At 28.8% G+C, this 17293-nt stretch overlaps 5 protein-coding genes across 11 annotated transcripts; 2 read left to right on the top strand and 3 right to left on the bottom strand.

The window, feature by feature from the left end:
* Positions 1-13: 13 nt before the first annotated feature.
* On the bottom strand, positions 14-2412 carry LOC122573827 (isocitrate dehydrogenase [NAD] subunit gamma, mitochondrial). Of its 3 annotated transcripts, XR_006318826.1 has the most exons (4): positions 2322-2412; positions 1982-2210; positions 831-1820; positions 14-681 (listed from the first exon to the last, which is right to left on the bottom strand). XR_006318826.1 is itself a non-coding variant. In XM_043740722.1 (3 exons), exons 2-3 carry the CDS (start codon positions 2195-2197, stop codon positions 882-884), a joined length of 1155 nt encoding a protein of 384 aa, XP_043596657.1. In that variant the 5' UTR covers positions 2198-2210; positions 2322-2412; the 3' UTR covers positions 14-881. The 3 variants fall into 3 exon arrangements, 2 of the variants coding, with proteins under 2 accessions (XP_043596657.1, XP_043596658.1); XM_043740722.1 differs by having other exon boundaries at positions 14-1820; XM_043740723.1 differs by having other exon boundaries at positions 14-1820; positions 2297-2395.
* Positions 2413-2933: 521 nt separating this feature from the next.
* On the top strand, positions 2934-5077 carry LOC122573483 (chromobox protein homolog 1-like). 2 transcript variants are annotated; one of them, XM_043739888.1, is made up of 4 exons: positions 2934-3034; positions 3423-3530; positions 3614-3851; positions 3945-5077. In XM_043739888.1, exons 2-4 carry the CDS (start codon positions 3435-3437, stop codon positions 4169-4171), a joined length of 561 nt encoding a protein of 186 aa, XP_043595823.1. In that variant the 5' UTR covers positions 2934-3034; positions 3423-3434; the 3' UTR covers positions 4172-5077. The 2 variants fall into 2 exon arrangements, with proteins under 2 accessions (XP_043595823.1, XP_043595824.1); XM_043739889.1 differs by lacking the exon at positions 2934-3034 and adding an exon at positions 3199-3345.
* A 107-nt stretch (positions 5078-5184) lies between these two features.
* Positions 5185-8634, bottom strand: LOC122573482 (CCAAT/enhancer-binding protein zeta). The gene is made up of 4 exons (XM_043739887.1): positions 6995-8634; positions 6299-6923; positions 5794-6204; positions 5185-5692 (listed from the first exon to the last, which is right to left on the bottom strand). The coding sequence occupies exons 1-4, from the start codon at positions 8099-8101 to the stop codon at positions 5214-5216; spliced, it is 2622 nt and encodes an 873-aa protein (XP_043595822.1). The 5' UTR covers positions 8102-8634; the 3' UTR covers positions 5185-5213.
* Positions 8635-8942: 308 nt separating this feature from the next.
* Positions 8943-13600, bottom strand: LOC122573307 (myb-binding protein 1A). The gene is made up of 10 exons (XM_043739460.1): positions 13361-13600; positions 13059-13256; positions 12589-12987; positions 11926-12512; positions 11710-11822; positions 11102-11625; positions 10381-11034; positions 10046-10294; positions 9537-9970; positions 8943-9453 (listed from the first exon to the last, which is right to left on the bottom strand). The coding sequence occupies exons 1-10, from the start codon at positions 13535-13537 to the stop codon at positions 9027-9029; spliced, it is 3762 nt and encodes a 1253-aa protein (XP_043595395.1). The 5' UTR covers positions 13538-13600; the 3' UTR covers positions 8943-9026.
* Positions 13601-13825: 225 nt separating this feature from the next.
* Positions 13826-17235, top strand: LOC122573311 (eukaryotic translation initiation factor 4H-like). 4 transcript variants are annotated; one of them, XM_043739474.1, is made up of 6 exons: positions 13826-14108; positions 14795-14965; positions 15066-15283; positions 15555-15602; positions 15663-15791; positions 15872-17235. In XM_043739474.1, the coding sequence occupies exons 1-6, from the start codon at positions 14077-14079 to the stop codon at positions 16015-16017; spliced, it is 744 nt and encodes a 247-aa protein (XP_043595409.1). In that variant the 5' UTR covers positions 13826-14076; the 3' UTR covers positions 16018-17235. The 4 variants fall into 4 exon arrangements, with proteins under 4 accessions (XP_043595409.1, XP_043595408.1, XP_043595407.1 ...); XM_043739473.1 differs by having other exon boundaries at positions 15066-15316; XM_043739472.1 differs by having other exon boundaries at positions 13827-14108; positions 15555-15791.
* The last annotated feature ends 58 nt before the right edge of the window (positions 17236-17293 follow it).

Here is a 17293-nt window from a genome sequence, read left to right as displayed (position 1 = left end):
TATATTTTATAAATTTTGAATATTAATAATTCAATATATTACACTGTCTTTATATTACATGAAATATTACTATAATACAGGTATCAAATTTGTCATTTTACTTAAAAATTGTTATAATTTTGTGCGATTTACACAATTGTATAGAATTCCTTTTAAGTAGAGAATATATTTACTGCTGTCAACTGCAATGATATTTTAACATTATACCAAACACAATGAATATTCTTCCTAAAAAGCAAAATTAAATATATATGGTTCTACATTATTACGAGGGTGAGTCAAAAAGTAAGTTGCATTCGTCTATAACTTTTTGTGTATTAAAAATATCTCGAGGAAACTTGGCAGCAAAGTGACAACATTTCTCAATACTTGTGTTCTAAGATTATATTGATATTTTCGACATAACGATTGCCTTTCATTTGTTATCAATCGTGAAACATATCGCGTTCGTCGGATCGGACATTCACACTCGGCACGATCCATGAAGAATATACTAAAAAAATTCATGTGAAACGTATAGCAACTTCCATACAGTCCAGACCAAGACCTTTCCCCTTATGACTTTGATGTCTTCAGGATAATAAAAAAAGACGTTCCAAGTGATATGAAAAAGGTCGAAGTGCGACGTGAAAATGGTTGTCGCAAGTTGGACGACAATTCTTCATCGATGCAATAGAAGAACTGGTATCGTGATATGATAAATGTCTCAATAAACATTGGAATTATGTAAAAAAGTAGTACTTAGATTCTATTTTCAAATAAATACTAATGAGATAAAAACTAACTTCAAATACTGAGTACTTCATTTTTTTAATACAGATACTACTTACTTTTTAACTCTCTCTCTCATATTAGGTTTAGCAAGATATACTGTATCAGTCTTAATCAGATGCTGTTTTAATATATTTCATTATAGCATCAACAACTTCTCTACTGCTAGCTTGTCCGCCAAGATCACGAGTATGTATACCTTGGTTAATAGTTCTATTGATAGCATTTTGAATTAACGTAGCATGGTGCTTATGTCCAAGATGACGTAACATATCAACAGCAGCATTTAACATTGCAATAGGATTAGCAATATTTTTCCCAGCAATGCCTGTACCAGTATTACGAGTACCTGGTTCAAACACTGTATAATGGTCACCATAATTTTTACCTGATAATAATCCAGCACCACCTAATAAACCACATACTACATTTGATACAATTGCCCCATATAAATTGGTCGTTAACACTATATCAAACTGATGTGGATTGGAGACCAATTGCATACAAGTATTATCAATAATCATATCATTATGAATAATATCTGGATAATCTTTTGCAACTCTTTTTGATGTTTCTAAAAACAACCCATCAGAAAGTTTCATTATATTTGCTTTATGAACTGTGGTAACTTTTTTTCTTCCATTTCGCTTAGCGTATTCAAATGCATATCTTGCAACACGTTCAGAATTAGTAGTTGTAATAACCTTCATACTTTCCACAACACCCTGTACACTTTCATGCTCTAACATAGCATATTCCCCCTCTGTATTTTGTCTCACAATAACAATATCAATATTTTTATGCCGTGAATTTACCCCAGGATATGATACACAATGTAAGACATTTACATAAAGATCTAACTCATTTCGAAGAGCAACATTTCGGGAAAGTACACCAGCTTCTGTACTACGAGTTTCAATGTTTCCTTTTAGTGCTACACCATTTCTACGAATTGATGTAATAGCATAATGTAAATCAACATTGTCATCTGCATTTGGATCAATATCTACATCTTCAAAATCTACTGGTACACCTGCATAACTGAAAACCTATAAAAAATACATAAAAAGATTATATAAGACTTTCTGCTTTAACATATTGTCTAAAAATTTAACAAGACATTTAATGTAATAATTTAAAGAGTATAGAAATAATGACATATACCTAAAAGGTCATTTTTTACTAAAAGTATATAAAAATTTTGTTGTACCTCTTTTACATAGGTCATCAACTCTGGACCAATTCCAGCACCAGGCAAAACAGTAACTGTGTGTCGTCCTCCATAGTGAGCTTTTGGTATGGGCATTACCTTTTTAATAGTTGGAGTTTTATGTTGTATTTCAAATGCAGAGAGTGAAGCACATCTATGAATTTGAGATACAACAGTTTTTGGACGTAAATATGTAATAACTGATCGAGCAGCCATTTTGAGTATTATTCTGCGAATTAATTATAAAATATAATTAAATTTTAATATTAATTATTTAATATCAATAAACTACATGGTTTTATCACATACTATTACCTTACAAATTCTATTTTAACAATACCTTGAAAGTCCTTGCCAACAATGCCAACAATGCCAACTCCAAACTCCAAACTTTCAACGCCGTTTAATCCATAACTTTTATAAAGAGTGGAAGATCAATATTAAAATTTTACATAATAGTGCCATCTACAAAAATAATCTTTAATACCATGCACAGTACAAACTTTATATAACGTTAAATACTTTAACGTTTTAGATTTAAAATATTAATTATTTGACTAAATTATTTGTTAGAAAAATTAATTTTAGAAATGATTCCAGTACATCAGCAAACTTCAATATTTTCAATATTAAACAAAATATTTATTGTATTGCAAATCAAAAAGTTTCATATTTTGTTTTATTAACAACTTTTATATAAAAATTACCAAACAGATGATATTCTTTAAGAAAAGTTTAATGTATAATAAGTTTAATGTTTAACACTCCAACAAAAACCTTTGTTTATAATAAAAATGTATCATATTTTAATGCCATTTTTGTAATAATTATGATGTTTTGTGTTTTAAATTAATAGATATTTATAAAGAAATGTCAATGACATAAAATATTTTTTTACTTCTGTGAACAATAAATTTGTAAAATCATTTGCGAATGATATGTTGGTCACACTGTCAGTTTTCGCGGCAACGCGGTAATAAGACGCTAAAGCGCCAGAAAGCCCGCCGCATCATTCGTAGTTGCGTCTTTGCTCAATTTGTACCTATCCTCTAAGTAAGTATCATAACTAAAAATAGTGGCCAGGCAGTTACAGATTTAATCATAATTAATATTAATATTAGTTTATATTATTCATTAGCAATTTGCTTTTAGCGTAAGTTCACAAGAAAAGTCTTTGATTGCTTCCCGGCTGTCGTACCGCCATTTTGCATCATGGTCGTTTCTCTTAGCATCTTTGAACCTTTTTCGTACAAAATTGTTGAATGTATTGTTATTTTATAGTGAAATAATTTTTCCAAAGTTATTTTTTGTATGAATTTATTATTTATATACAACGAATTATTTTGACTACGACTATATTCAATGTCAATACTTTTTTTTAATCATTTGGTTTATAATTTTTATTTTAACATCCTTTGTTATGTATAAAATATATTTGCAGTATTAAAACAGAATGAGCAAAGGGAAGGAATCATCCCCTGGAGAAAGCGCAGGAGGAGAGGAATTCAGTGTTGAAAAAGTTTTAGATAGGAGAGTGGTTAAAGGAAAAGTATGTGATTTTGAATATATATTATACATATATATTTCTTGTATATTCGTTAAGATTACTGTTTATTAACTACATATTGTTAGGTTGAATATTTTCTAAAATGGAAAGGATATTCCAATGAAGAAAATACGTGGGAACCAGAAGAAAATCTTGATTGTCCAGATCTAATTGCACAATTTGAAGAACAACGCAAAAAGAAAGAAGCAGCTGCCACTGGTAAGCGGCATGAAGATAAAGAACAAAAGAAACGAAAAAGTTCATCAGGTGGTCCTGTACTTACTCATACTAAGAAAAAAATGACTGAAGATAAGAAACCTGAAGGTAAAATTTATTTTTAGCTCTTTAAACAATGTATAATAATAAAATAATATACATATAACATGTTTTTAATTACTTCATTTTAATTGCACATAGGTTTTGACAGAAATTTGGAACCTGAACGAATTATTGGTGCAACAGATTCAAGTGGAGAACTGATGTTTTTAATGAAATGGAAAGGAACAGATGATGCAGATTTAGTTCCTGCTCGAATTGCCAATGAGAAATGTCCGCAAATTGTGATAAAGTTTTATGAAGAACGATTGACATGGCATAGCCCTGCTCATGATGAAGAAAGTTCAGTAAAAGCTGATGCAGAGTAGCGTTCAGCCTTCCGATATACATACACAGCACGCTTTAGAATATGTCGTATATAAAAAATAGCGTGTACAAAATGAAAAATATGAAAATTTATTGATCATTGCACAGTCATACTATAAATTTTAATGTTTTTTTTTTACGATTATTGATAACTTAAAAATTAAGAGATAGGCCATCCTTATTATGTTATTGTTAGTCAAAATATAATTACTCTTAAAGTTAAAAACAGGAAATATACTTCCATAAAGTCTATACTCGCAACTTCTTTTGCAACTGTTACATTTTTGTATAAGGATCAATAAAAAGTTTATTTTTCATTGCTAATTTAAATGTAAAGTTTAGTATGTCCAATGTAAATTAGAACAGTATGTATTTCGAATGCAACGTGTTTTTTTATGTAATTTTTCCTCTGATTGCTTAATTTGCAATTAACTTTTAAATAGATGAACATGATTATACGATAATTGCGGTTGTTGCTAAAGAAGTTGAAAGCTTGATTATTTTTATTCAAATACAACGTGACAGTGTACAGTAAGTACAGAAATATGAATGAAAATAATCTTTTAATTTGTAAAAACCTTTTTGATGATAAAAACACTTTTACATAAGATAATAGTGTTATTATAGTGGAAGTATCGAATATTTCTGTCAAAAAAAAATAAATCTTTTTACTGTTTTTGTAAATTAATCTTTTACATAATGCATCAAATTGAAAATATGTTAACTGTCTATTAACGATTTAAATTATCTTTTTTATAACATTCAGTATCAACAATGTAACGTAGATTAATGTTTTTGTGTCTAGTAATTATGAGAGTAAAGTAAAAAGATGTTTTAGTATATAGGTATATGTGTAGTTCCTTAATTTGTATAACGTATCAATTAAAAAATTCATTTTTTGTAATTTATAAATGCCTTAAATCTTTAATACGTTTGTTACTACTGAAAGATTGTTAACGTATAACACACAATTTTTCTGGTGACAGCGAACAAGGAAAGAAATGCATGCTATATAAAAGCTTTTAAAATATATTTATTTTATAATTAATGTTTAACCCTTTTTACATTGCTTTTAAAAATTTTGGAACTTTTCCGTTTATTTCTATTTAAAGAATTTCTGAGTTTCTGATGTCGTTTAATCTCCCATTCTATTTGTTTCGAACTTGCACCATCCGAAGTATTAAATACATTTGTACCACCAGTTTTACCTTTCTGTTTACTATGTTCTTCTAACATTTCTGCAAATTTTTCCGCTGATACAAATATGTTGCTATCAATTCCTTTTGAATTTTTATTTTGCTTTTTTATATTTGATTGAATATTATCATCCAAAGCTTCATCAATATCTTCGTCAAACTCTAAATCACTAGCGTCATCGTCATCTAAGTCAATATCACTTAAATTCTGTAATTCATCATCAGTATTATCTTCATCTATATTTTCTTCTAACTCATGTATATCATGAGAATTATTACTATCTTCACTTTTATTATCATCAAAATATTCATCTTCTTCCTCAATATCTACAAATATAATAAATGTTTATTTTTAGTTTTCATATAATATGAAATATCTTGAAAATAATTTCTAGATTAAAAGTAAATTACAAAAAATAGATACATACCTTTCTTTTTTCTTCCAGTTTGAATATCAGCTGCGATATCTAAATCTCCAAAGTCTTTATTATCTGTTAATCTGTTTAACATGTTGTCAAATTCTTCGCTATTAACACTCTCTATATCATCGTCTTCAACTTTAAGTTCGTGTTTAAATTCTTTTTTCTTTTTTAAATATCGGTATAAATATAATTCATCAACTGGAATGCGTTCTTCTCTTTCATTGAGATATGACATACTATCAATTGGAACACATCTAATACCTTTAGGTGTATACCCTGCACGTTGTGCTAAAGGGTCATTCTTTCTCTGCACTTTTTTATCTTCTAACTTTTTTGGATTTTTAAAAACATAACGATCTAGAAAACGCATTAAGGATAAATCTCCTAACGGGTCTCCTGTGTAATCGATTGGTTTCCCTATAATTATAAAAATTATATGTTACAATTTTAATATGTTAAATTGATTTTATATGCAAGTAATACATGTGAAAATAATTGTACTGTGAAGTACCTTCAAGAATAGTATTTGCAAATAATGCAACACTTGGATGATAATGCTTAGATAATGTTATGAACTCTGTATTTAAACCTTTAGTTGTTCCAGCATAAAGAGGATTGCGACAAAAGGGGTCATATTCCTTATGTGAATTGAAATCAGTTTTTATGTTATTTCCTGTTTTATTTTCAGATTTAATTTCCTTATCAATATTGTGTTCAGATATAACATTCGTTAATAAAATGTAATCTTCTAATTTGGATCTATCATTAGAAGGATAAGAGATATTTTTATTTTCTGGACTTAATGAACAATCTTTAGATTCAAGATCTTCATTTTCAATTTCGATAAAATCTCGAGGTTTTAATAATAAAGTTTTTAATTCCCTATGTGTCTGTAAAATTTGGGATATTACATATAAAGTAGCACATGCCATATTTGCAGGAAAATATAATATGATTTGTAAAGTTCTTTTGACAAAGGCATATGAACGTTGTTTGTTACGATCATTTTTGAGAACTCTGAATAATAGATTAAGAAACAGTGCACGTTTATTTGCCACTCCAATTTGTGGATCTAATAATTTCCGATAAAAGGTTGAATAAAATCTGTTTGATTGGGCTTCATCTTTACCTGTAATCTACAGGAACAAAAAAAGAAATAAAAATGTTGGACCTCTTATAATTAATATATCATAATTTACATACTTACCTGGTATAATAAGTTAAGTGCATTTAAAGAAACATTAAAAGATCCAATATGTACAACTTTGTATACAGAGTCTATATAATCATTCAACATATCTGAATCCATGTTTGCAAATGGATATGCTCTATTTACACCAGCTAAAATTGCTCCCATCATTCTAGAATCTGGCTCTCCCTTTTTTAAACAAGCTTTAAAAAAGGCAAAATACACTTCAATAAGTGTAGAAGCAAGCTTTTCATCCTTCTTAGTTAGAAGAAATTGTGTCAATAAGCATATTGCATAGTATTGAGCACGTTGTGCTACATTTTTTCTAAATAATAATTTTTGAACTTCTCGTAATACAACAAGTTTCATGTTGGGATGTTCATATAATAACTTATTTAGACAAAATATAACTTTAGATCCTATTTTACTACTTGGATCTCCTATTTTATTAACAATCAATTCTAATAACTTGTGTTCTTGTTCAACATTTCCTATTAATAAATCTTTCATCGTTGATATTGCTATTTCACGATTTGCATCCACGGTATCAGATGCAATAGTAGCTAAAGACATTACAAAATGTTCATACTGTTCATGTAATTGATCTTCAAAATACCAATGAGCCATTAGTTTTTTTCTTGATAAACCTGATTTAATAAGTGCATCTCCAGAACTAAATTTGTCAAGTTCATCTAAATTTTGTTCCTCGAATTTCAGTAATTTAAATTTAGGATGAAGTAGATCTGATAAAAACAGATCTTTTAAAGATTTTATCATCATATTGCATTGATTATGTTTTGCAACTCGTACTTGGTTTATAAGCTTTGTAAGTCGAGTTAAATTGTATTTTGGATTGTCTTGCACTAATACAATAGCAGCTGCTACTTTATCTGAGGTTGTACCCTGTGTTAATGCTGTTCTTAACCATGCTGTTTCTGAATCAGTATATTTTGATTCTTTTAATTGGTAAACAGAAGTTTCTGCATCTAAATATCTTTTTGCTTCATTTTTTAAATTCGATATTTCTATTTCAGATTTTGAATGTTTACATGGTTCCTCTTCTTTAGGATATTCTTCATACCACTTATCACTCTTTGTGTTCACTTCTTTAGGTCCCTTTTTCATCTTATTACAGATGAAAATTCAAATATTTACGTAAAAATATATTTAGAAATATTAAATAAACAATTATACTTTATAGGGGAATGTTCTTATCTCGTGGTTAACCTTAATATGATATGAGTATATTAATTTTAATTTTAGTTAGGTTATATTTTCACAATAATAAAGAATATTTACTATACAAATATCAATCAATGTTATTTTAGGGGACCCAAAATTGTTAACTTTTTTACCAAAATTGTAGTTTACGACATGTAGAATCAGGAAGTATAAGGGGCAAGAAATCCACTAATTCGAAAGTTATGACTATAACTACGGTCATACACGTGCATATAAATAGGTCTCGACAATAGCGTACAGGTCCCACAACAAACTTTTAGTGGTGGAGGATGTTATTATATTTATGTATTTTAATTCCTTTACTAGTATTCCCTCGCAGTATTTTAATTTCCTCACATAACGGCACCATATAAAATTTCCAAAAGTACGCGTCACTGATGGTATTAAAATTAAAATGACATCGCCCTCTATAGAATCCCTCTTTATCACATTTGTGTTTAAGACCGTACCTTAGGATTAATGCGAATGATTTTGTAACATTATTAGTGACAGTTAATAAGCTATTCTTCTACCATTAAAATACCATGAAACGTAACGTTAAAAATGATTTCATATACTCTTTAACATACATTCTCATTCCTTAGAATAAATTTATATTTTAAAATTTATATTTTTCACGAAATGAAAATTTACAATAAAAGATGTGGAAGAAACTTGTTCATTAATATAATTTAATATATTAATATAACGTTAATAGCTTATGTAAAAGGTTTATTTATATATTTTAAAGCTGTACAAAAAAAGATTCTTCAATACATACTTTTATAAACGCTTATATAAAAATAACAATTCATTTTTATTTCATATATCAAGCAGTATGCATACTTTTTCTTTTTTTCGTTTTATTACCACCTGATATACTTTTGAGCATCCTCTTTTGTAAAGAATTAGAACTAGTATGTCCAATCTGAGAATTTCCATTCTCAAAGGGTGATACATCCTTATCTGGTTGGTCATTAAAAACAAAAGAACTGAAGTTAAAAGGTTCGAATCCTTCAGACGTTACTCTTTGACGCAACATCCGAGCTTCCTTTTTCAATAATTGTTTATCTCTCTGTTTACTTTTATTTTTTTTCTTCTTTTTGAATTCGTGCCTTTGTGATGTAGAAGTATCTGAATCGCTTTGTATACTTCCATTTTCTTGTGTATTATTTAACTGCTCTATATTATTTCTAGCATCTTTGATCTCCCCATTTACCATAGCATTTTGTTTATTTTTAGCTTTTTTCTGTGATCTAAGATAATAAAACGAATATTATTATTTAATTTTATATATTAATAAAATTAACGTTATACTTTTGTCAATTAGTATGCTTACATATTCACTGGAATTCCAATCTGCACTGCTAATCTATTGTATGCTACTTTCGTATCTTTCGCAAGTGATACATGAGCTCTGTATGTTGTGAGCATATTCCCAATGTCGTTCCAATTCCATGCTTGTTTTAAATGATGCATGTAGATGCTTCGCAATAATGTTAACAGAAGAAAAATATATCTTTGTCTGACCTCTTTTCCTATTGCAGTGCCATTAGATGTAACAACTTGTTCATTTTCAATTTTGTGCACATTAATTATTTCTTGGAGTGTGGTTATAGTATTTCTGCATAATGTTTTTTCTAGTTTTATTCTTACATCAGAATGTCTAGTATCTAGATGAACTAATCGACCATTATTATAAAAAATTGTTAAAAATTCAAGAGCATATCCTCTACGAAAAGACCTCACAGTACTATCAAAAGCAAAATCAACCTGTAAAAATAAATATTAAAATTATTTATTATTTAAAACTTAATTAATCTACTAAAGTAAAAACCAAAAATTTACCAGTAAAGGAGCTAGCTGCCAGTTACCCTCCCATTGTAATTGCAGTATGCTCTTAAATAACAGAGGGGATAGTACACAATCTCTTTTTTTGAAAAAAGCCGTTAAATTTTCTCCATAAATTTTGATTATTGTATCTGTAGATACACTAGCTTGCTGTGCACATCTCACGAGGAATGTACAGCACTCAGCTAATTTATCACTCATTTCATGATAAATTGATGTGGTTCTTTCTCCTTTCTCTATTAAAGCCTTAAAATGTACAATTTTTTTTTCTAATTATATGTTGATATAAAGTATAATTTCAAGTAAGTTGATATGAAGTATTATATAATTACCTTTAATATTACTATTAATAATTCTTCATCAACATTTTCTGTATCTTTAAATTTTTTTACCATTGATAATATTTTTAAACATGATCGAACTCGATTATAAAGAGGTTTTTGATACGGATCTTTTATGCAATATTCTAATAAGGTAAAGAGAGGAAGTAACATATCAAGTACAATTGCCATTGATGGGGCACATTCTAAATAAGTTTCTAGTAAATCTATGACTCGAATTCTAAAATGGGTTAAAGCTTGGGCTGATTTTTCTTGTTTTTTGGATCGCGATTGACGATTTTCTCGAAGAATTCTAAATGCTGCTGCTAATGATTCATCTAATCGTTTTCCTTCTTCTTCGCCGATGTTATCTACATTTATATCGTCATCATCCATTTGAACGGAAACATCACCTAATGCTTGACTTACTGCCATTCGTAATCTATCAGTTAATGTCTCATCTTCATTTTCACTCATTGATTCTTCATTTGAATCAGAGTCATTATCCGACGAAGTCTCCATTTCATTATCAGTATTTTCGACATCACTTTTATCATCCTCTTCACTGTCAGAATTCGATTCTACATCTGATGAAATTTCTTCTTCTTCATTATCATAACCATTTCTTGTTACAAGTGGTCCTTTCTCATTTGTTACATCTAGTACCTAGAAATAGAAAAATGGAAATATAAGAGTCACTAATTTTTTAATTACATTTATAACATTTACATACTGCTAATATTTGATGTATAGCTGTTGGCGTCACATAGGAACAAATATGTGGGAAAACACATCCCACTAATGATCGTAACAAATGGCTATTTTTAGAATAAAAAGACAATAACAAATCAACAACTACTTCTACCCACTCTGGCTCGTCATTTAGCTTTTTATTACTACCAGTTTTATGCTTTTTAGTTTGTTTTAATACTCTTTCATAACAACTTTGTAGTTCATCAATAGCCATAATTGCCATTTGTGGGTCTGAGAATAATTGTAAACCCATGTGTAAATTCATTGTATGAAATACTGGTACAGCTTCCGTCTTTCTCGAATTATTTTCTAAATTTTTTATTGAATACATCACTTTTTCCCACGAATCTTTTGCTTTATTCATTAGTGGATTCCTTAATTTCAATGTTTGCTCTTTCAAATTAGTATTCACAAAATGAACTAATTCACTTAATATACTTCGTAAATCATTCAACCTTGGTAATTTATGATCTAGTGCATGATAAAATGTTTCCTTAAATTGAGCTATAAACAGAAAAGGTACAATTTACAGAAACAAGAAAAAATAATTGTGTATATTATAATATTAAATATATAAATAATATTTACGAGCTAGATCTACCCCAACATTAGGCACTTCACATAATCCATAAGTAAATAAAAACTTCAACTGATCTAATCTCCATTCTCTATCCATAAGCGTTTTAGGGTGTCCTACTAATCTAGTAAAACATAATAAACAAATTAGATATATTCAGAAATATACATAAATTACTCCACCAAAGATGAAACATATTAGATGCCACCTCTCGAAATATCAGATACCTTGTTAATAAATGAGCGGCATAAATTCTTTCAGCATTTGTCCAAAAAGATTCTGCTTTGACATTTGATTTATCCCTAGATATTGTATTTTCAATTATACCTCTGTATATTTTTGATACTTTCTTTATACCATCTAAGTCCAAATTTCCAGTAAGCATTTGAATTATTTTTGTACCTGTTTTTTTCTCAATCATTAAATCACCTGGATACAATATTAATTTCTTTAATACAGCAATTTGTATTTTTAGTTTAGTACCATCACTGTTTGTAGCTGATATTAGCAAATTTAAGACTTCTTTAAATCCAAGAAGTATTTCATCTTTGTTATGATTTTTAGATCCAGAACATTTTTTTAACATATGCTGCAGATAGTTTGGTGACAATAATGACGGAAGTATAGATTTATCTACGATATTTGACAATATTAATTTCAGGATTTGTATAACTAAATATTCATCAGTTTTAGATGGCTTTGCAAATTTCTGATCTATATGAGTCCAAAAGTCGATAATGAGTTCAGTTGATTTTAAATTCTCACAAAATAATTTGAATACTGGATGATGACATGATATAATTCTGGATAAGCCCTAAGCATTAATAATGCATTAATTAATATACCTTTTACAAATAATGTGCATAAATCAAATTACAGATTATACTTACCAATAATACTTTTACTATATCATTCATGGATTCTTTAGTAACAATATGTTCTGTACCAAAATGTGTTTTTGAAAATTTATCATTTACAAGTGATGGACACTTATTCTTTATTACTAACAAAGCATAAAATGAATCTAATGTTTGTTCTGCCCATGGCTTGCCAAATTCTTTTTCAATAATTGGCCAAATTGATCTTTTAATACAATTAGTATCAACTTGATTCACAAATTCAACAAGAAATGAAACAGAAACAAATAATAAATAACTACGTTGTTTGCCTGCACTGATAAGATTTTGAATAGTTTGTAGTTGTATTGCACTAGAGCTTTTTGAAAGTATTTTAGACCTTATTAATGCTCCATATCCCAATATGCGTCCCATATAAATGTCACCATTTTCCTGAAATGATATAGTTGATACTAAATACAAAATACTAACTATCATAATATAAAACAAATTGATTTTCTTACACTTTTGCTATTGCTGTTTACTGGATGTAACTCATTGTCTATTATAGATAAAAGGTTTTCTATGGGCGTATCAGGATTCATTGTTAGAAAACCTGTCAAAGTCGTATAAAAACCTATACGTGAACTCGTTTTTGAAGAGCCTAGGCTTCGAATAAGCCTTTTCATAGCGTACTTAAATTCTTGACTATCATTGTGTTCCTAAGACATTATATTTATAAACAATTTATCGATTAAAACACTAATTATTTTTCATCCTATACAAAAACGATTTATTTTAAGGTTATCTTTAAATAAACACTTACTGAATTTTGTTGAATTAAATATTTTAATAAGGCAATCCCACCATGTATTCTTTCTGATTCTACTTCATTTCTAAGTTTAGTAAAATAATCAAGCATTGCACAATCTACTTTACTTATATCTTTCATTTTAAAGTCGTTTGAAACAACCTCTACCATGTGGATAGTCTCGTCTGCCATCTTGCTTTAGTTCAACTAGAACTATGTTAATCTAATAAGTACCTAGATGAGAAAAATATCAAAACAGTCGAACGAATTAATATTTTAACAATCTTGCAATAATAGTTATTTAAATGAAACAAATAATGAATAGAATATGAAATTAAAAATGTACGTTTCATTTTTTAATTACATAGACTGTCAATCGTTTTCGTTAAAAATTTCGTACCTTTCTAAAACCGTCGAATTGCTATAAATAAAATTTTTTAGTAATATTATGCAACTCAACTACATAAATAAATTATTTTCTAAAAAGGACTTATCATAATCTAATAGTCGACAAATTCATATTAAAAGTAGCAGCAATTGTATCCCCCACTACAAATTCTTAATCGTTTCATAAAATATTGTCAAAATATACTAATACGTGAAACGGTACCTGAACTAAGTAAGTTTGCATAGATTCACGATTTCAAATTCTTTAGTGATTAGAGAAGTGCCATCTTGAACATAGTATTGTACTCGACCCGCGCGGTCCCGGTCAGTTTCGTGTATGCAATATGGCTGGTCGAGGTGGTTACGAAGATTTAAGGCAAGTATAGGGTAAAATTTCTTTCGTGTACGATAGTTATTGAGATTTTTTGATATAGAGCAAGGATGATATTTAACCATTACGTCGAACCGGTAAAAAAATACTCTTTTTCTTTAATAATTTCACGATTTTAAGGTTAAGTGAGTTTCGATTAGAGTGCAGCGCAGCACCTTGCAGATATGGTACCTTCGACACGCGGCTTTATTTTGGCCGGCCAAACAATAGTTTATCTTAGTCGTAGCATTATTAACGAAGATGTTAACTTAGAATTCGTGCAATATACACAACCCATTTGTCTAGAAATACTATTTAATACAATACACAAAAGTAATTAACTTTACATAGTTTCTTAGAATATGTGCTTAAGAAAGTCAGTGCCTAAATGAGTGCCAGAACTATAAAATTCCACATACTTCTGCTATTCTTTAGTCAATACCTAAAAGTGAATACAAAACTTTGTGTAATTTTTTGAAATATTAAATTACCATGTATCAATTCTGAAGTGTTCAATGTTATTTTTTATTAAATGAGGTTAAAAAGTAGTGAAATATAAAAGTGGTGTTACATTCTTTTACGAATATTAATTGTATAAAATTTGTACAAAGTTCTGTGCATAAAATGTTTTTATAAAACAATATCTAATTTGACAAAATTTCTGTGTATAAATGTAAATTGCTTTTATGCAGAGATTATGGGGGTGGATATCGAAGTGGCAGAAAACCATTGCCAACTGAACCACCATATACCGCATTTGTCGGAAATTTACCAAATGGAATTGTACAAGGAGATGTTGATAAAATTTTCAAAAAACTTAATGTTAAAGGAATCAGATTGGTTAAAGATAAAGAAACTGATAGGTAAGTTAATTTTGATACGATTATATTATATATATCTTCTGTAATGTCAAAGTTATTATCTTATCACTGTTTTACTTATTATCTTATTTTGTTTTTATAGGTTTAAGGGCTTTTGTTATGTTGAATTCGAAGAGTTGGCAGACTTAGAAGCTGCATTGGAAATGGATGGAGCAGTAGAAGTAGATAAAAGTGTCATCAAAATAGATGTAGCGGAGGGTAAAAGAAATGATCGAGGAGGTGGTTTTGACAGAAGAGGTCGCAGTGGCGGTGGTAGTGGAGGAGGCTTTAGAGGGAGAGATGGTGGCCGTGGTGGATATGGTGATGATTTTGGAAGCAAATCTATGTATTCTAGTAAGCGTTATGCTTTGCATAACGTATATCATAAATATTTTAAGTTTGACTTCATAAACTAATTTGATAGGCACAGTAGTAGTTGAAGTTCCAATGAAAGATTTTAAATTTTATTTTAAATAATTGTTTTAAAATAAATTCTTATATTGTGTATGCATACACATATATGTATATATGTATATATATACACAAAGGCATATTGTTATTAGAAATTAAGCTTTATATAATAACTGTGCAGGAGGCTATGTAGGTCAAGGCCAAGGCCAAGGTCATGCTGGTAGACAAGGTAGTACATGGGATATGAGGGGTAGCCGGGGTAACTATAGTCAGTTTAATGATGATACAGGAGGTGGAAGTCGAGAATGGCCACGTAATGCATCATCTAAATCATATGGTAATAGACCACCTCCTCGTGGAACTGGACCTGAACGAAAACCGTTTCATGATGAACCATTTCACAAAGATCCACCTCCAGGTTTGTTGTCTGTATATAAATATTTTATTGAAACTTTATCTTTAAAATGATAAAAATAATTCCTAAAATTGTTATTACAGCTGATACAAGTGGAAGAAAACGTTTGGTACTAGCACCAAGAACAATCCAAGATCCGATAAATGCAATCGCAGAATCAAGTAAATCAAGCTCAATTTATGGTGGTGCAAAACCTCGGGAGGAAAAAATTAATACTGATAACAAGTAAACACATTATCATTATTAGTTTCTGATTCCCTAAATTTCAGGGAAAGGAACTTTCCCAACAAAAATATTTGAAAACAAAAATCAAGATCCCCTAGTTTCTTCAAATGTAGTGGGGAAAATCTCTTCTGAGATGAAATTGGAATAATTTTTATTTATCCCTAAGGGGAATCTTTCCCACAATAATAATGAAAAGTGATTTCATGAGATTCTTAAGTTCGACGTATTTGACATTTTTAATCAAAAATAAAAATTTTTCATCGAGTGGCCCCTCTCTTTACACTAACTTCTTAGTTTTAAAAAAATATAATAATAAATTGGGAATGTGAAGTAAAAATTGTGTGCACCATGCATGCTGAGTAACATTGGTTATGTGTAATTATATATATATATACATATGGCCAATCGTATCACATATGTATGTATATATATGTGTGTATACGTGTTTGTACGCAGTTATATATATATATATATATATATATATATATATATGAATGTATGTATGTATGTATGTATGTACACACGTGCGCGCACACACACAAACACTTGAATTATATGTGTGTATATATATGTGTATACACGTGAATAATGATGTGATATGGAAAGTACATTTTAATATTCACGTCAATTTCATGTTGGGTATTTGTATCAGATTATAATAATATTGATGGTATGTGTACAAACTATTACAAATATATACTATCACCATACATACATTTGATTCCGTATAAAAACTGATCTTCTCTAATAGTATCGTACTCGAATAATCTTTGTTTTAAGGAGTACAAGAAACATTGTCCCTCTTTTCATTTCCTTCCTTATAATTTTTATGTTTCACTTTAACACCAATCATTGTATGAGCATATTAAGAAGATTTATAAATAGTTGTTTAATATAAAAAGTCGTATATGATCAAAAATATTAAGCAATTATTTATGCGCTTGTGAAATAACAACAAATAATTATAAAAAATAAAAAATATTTGAGTGATTGAAAAAATTATACATCACTGAATGGTATGAGGATAATGTGTTGATTATTACGCATTACTATTGTGTAACAAATTAATTAATTATGCTAGTAATAAATATCGATCATTTGAAAAGGTATCGATAATTATGAGATAGTAAGTAAAGAAAAACTTGAATTAATGACAAATATTATATAAAACTATGCTTGTATATGATATTATTTCCTGAATAAAGTAGTCGTTTGCCTTGTATTTGTGTAATGTATCTTTAGAAAATTAAGAAACAGAAAATAAAATTTATGTATAATTT

This window comes from Bombus pyrosoma, linkage group LG12 (assembly GCF_014825855.1).
Source record: "Bombus pyrosoma isolate SC7728 linkage group LG12, ASM1482585v1, whole genome shotgun sequence".
NCBI classification, from domain to species: Eukaryota; Metazoa; Arthropoda; class Insecta; order Hymenoptera; family Apidae; genus Bombus; species Bombus pyrosoma.
This window is presented reverse-complemented; position numbering and strand designations above follow the sequence as displayed.

Coding starts and splice junctions, on each gene's coding strand:
- LOC122573827 (XM_043740722.1), bottom strand. CDS start 2,197: ATGGCTGCTCGATCAGTTATTACATATTTACGTCCAAAAACTGTTGTA. Junction 1,821..1,981: donor TGATGACCTATGTAAAAGAG/GTACAACAAAAT, acceptor TATTTTTTATAG/GTTTTCAGTTATGCAGGTGT.
- LOC122573482 (XM_043739887.1), bottom strand. CDS start 8,101: ATGAAAAAGGGACCTAAAGAAGTGAACACAAAGAGTGATAAGTGGTAT. Junction 6,924..6,994: donor CACTTAACTTATTATACCAG/GTAAGTATGTAA, acceptor TTGTTCCTGTAG/ATTACAGGTAAAGATGAAGC. Junction 6,205..6,298: donor TGCAAATACTATTCTTGAAG/GTACTTCACAGT, acceptor TTATAATTATAG/GGAAACCAATCGATTACACA.
- LOC122573307 (XM_043739460.1), bottom strand. CDS start 13,537: ATGGCAGACGAGACTATCCACATGGTAGAGGTTGTTTCAAACGACTTT. Junction 13,257..13,360: donor ATTTAATTCAACAAAATTCA/GTAAGTGTTTAT, acceptor ATAATGTCTTAG/GAACACAATGATAGTCAAGA. Junction 11,035..11,101: donor CTATACATCAAATATTAGCA/GTATGTAAATGT, acceptor TTCTATTTCTAG/GTACTAGATGTAACAAATGA.
- LOC122573311 (XM_043739471.1), top strand. CDS start 14,077: ATGGCTGGTCGAGGTGGTTACGAAGATTTAAG. Junction 14,109..14,794: donor GGTGGTTACGAAGATTTAAG/GCAAGTATAGGG, acceptor GCTTTTATGCAG/AGATTATGGGGGTGGATATC. Junction 15,792..15,871: donor TCACAAAGATCCACCTCCAG/GTTTGTTGTCTG, acceptor TTGTTATTACAG/CTGATACAAGTGGAAGAAAA.
- LOC122573483 (XM_043739888.1), top strand. CDS start 3,435: ATGAGCAAAGGGAAGGAATCATCCCCTGGAGAAAGCGCAGGAGGAGAG. Junction 3,531..3,613: donor GGAGAGTGGTTAAAGGAAAA/GTATGTGATTTT, acceptor ACATATTGTTAG/GTTGAATATTTTCTAAAATG. Junction 3,852..3,944: donor TGAAGATAAGAAACCTGAAG/GTAAAATTTATT, acceptor AATTGCACATAG/GTTTTGACAGAAATTTGGAA.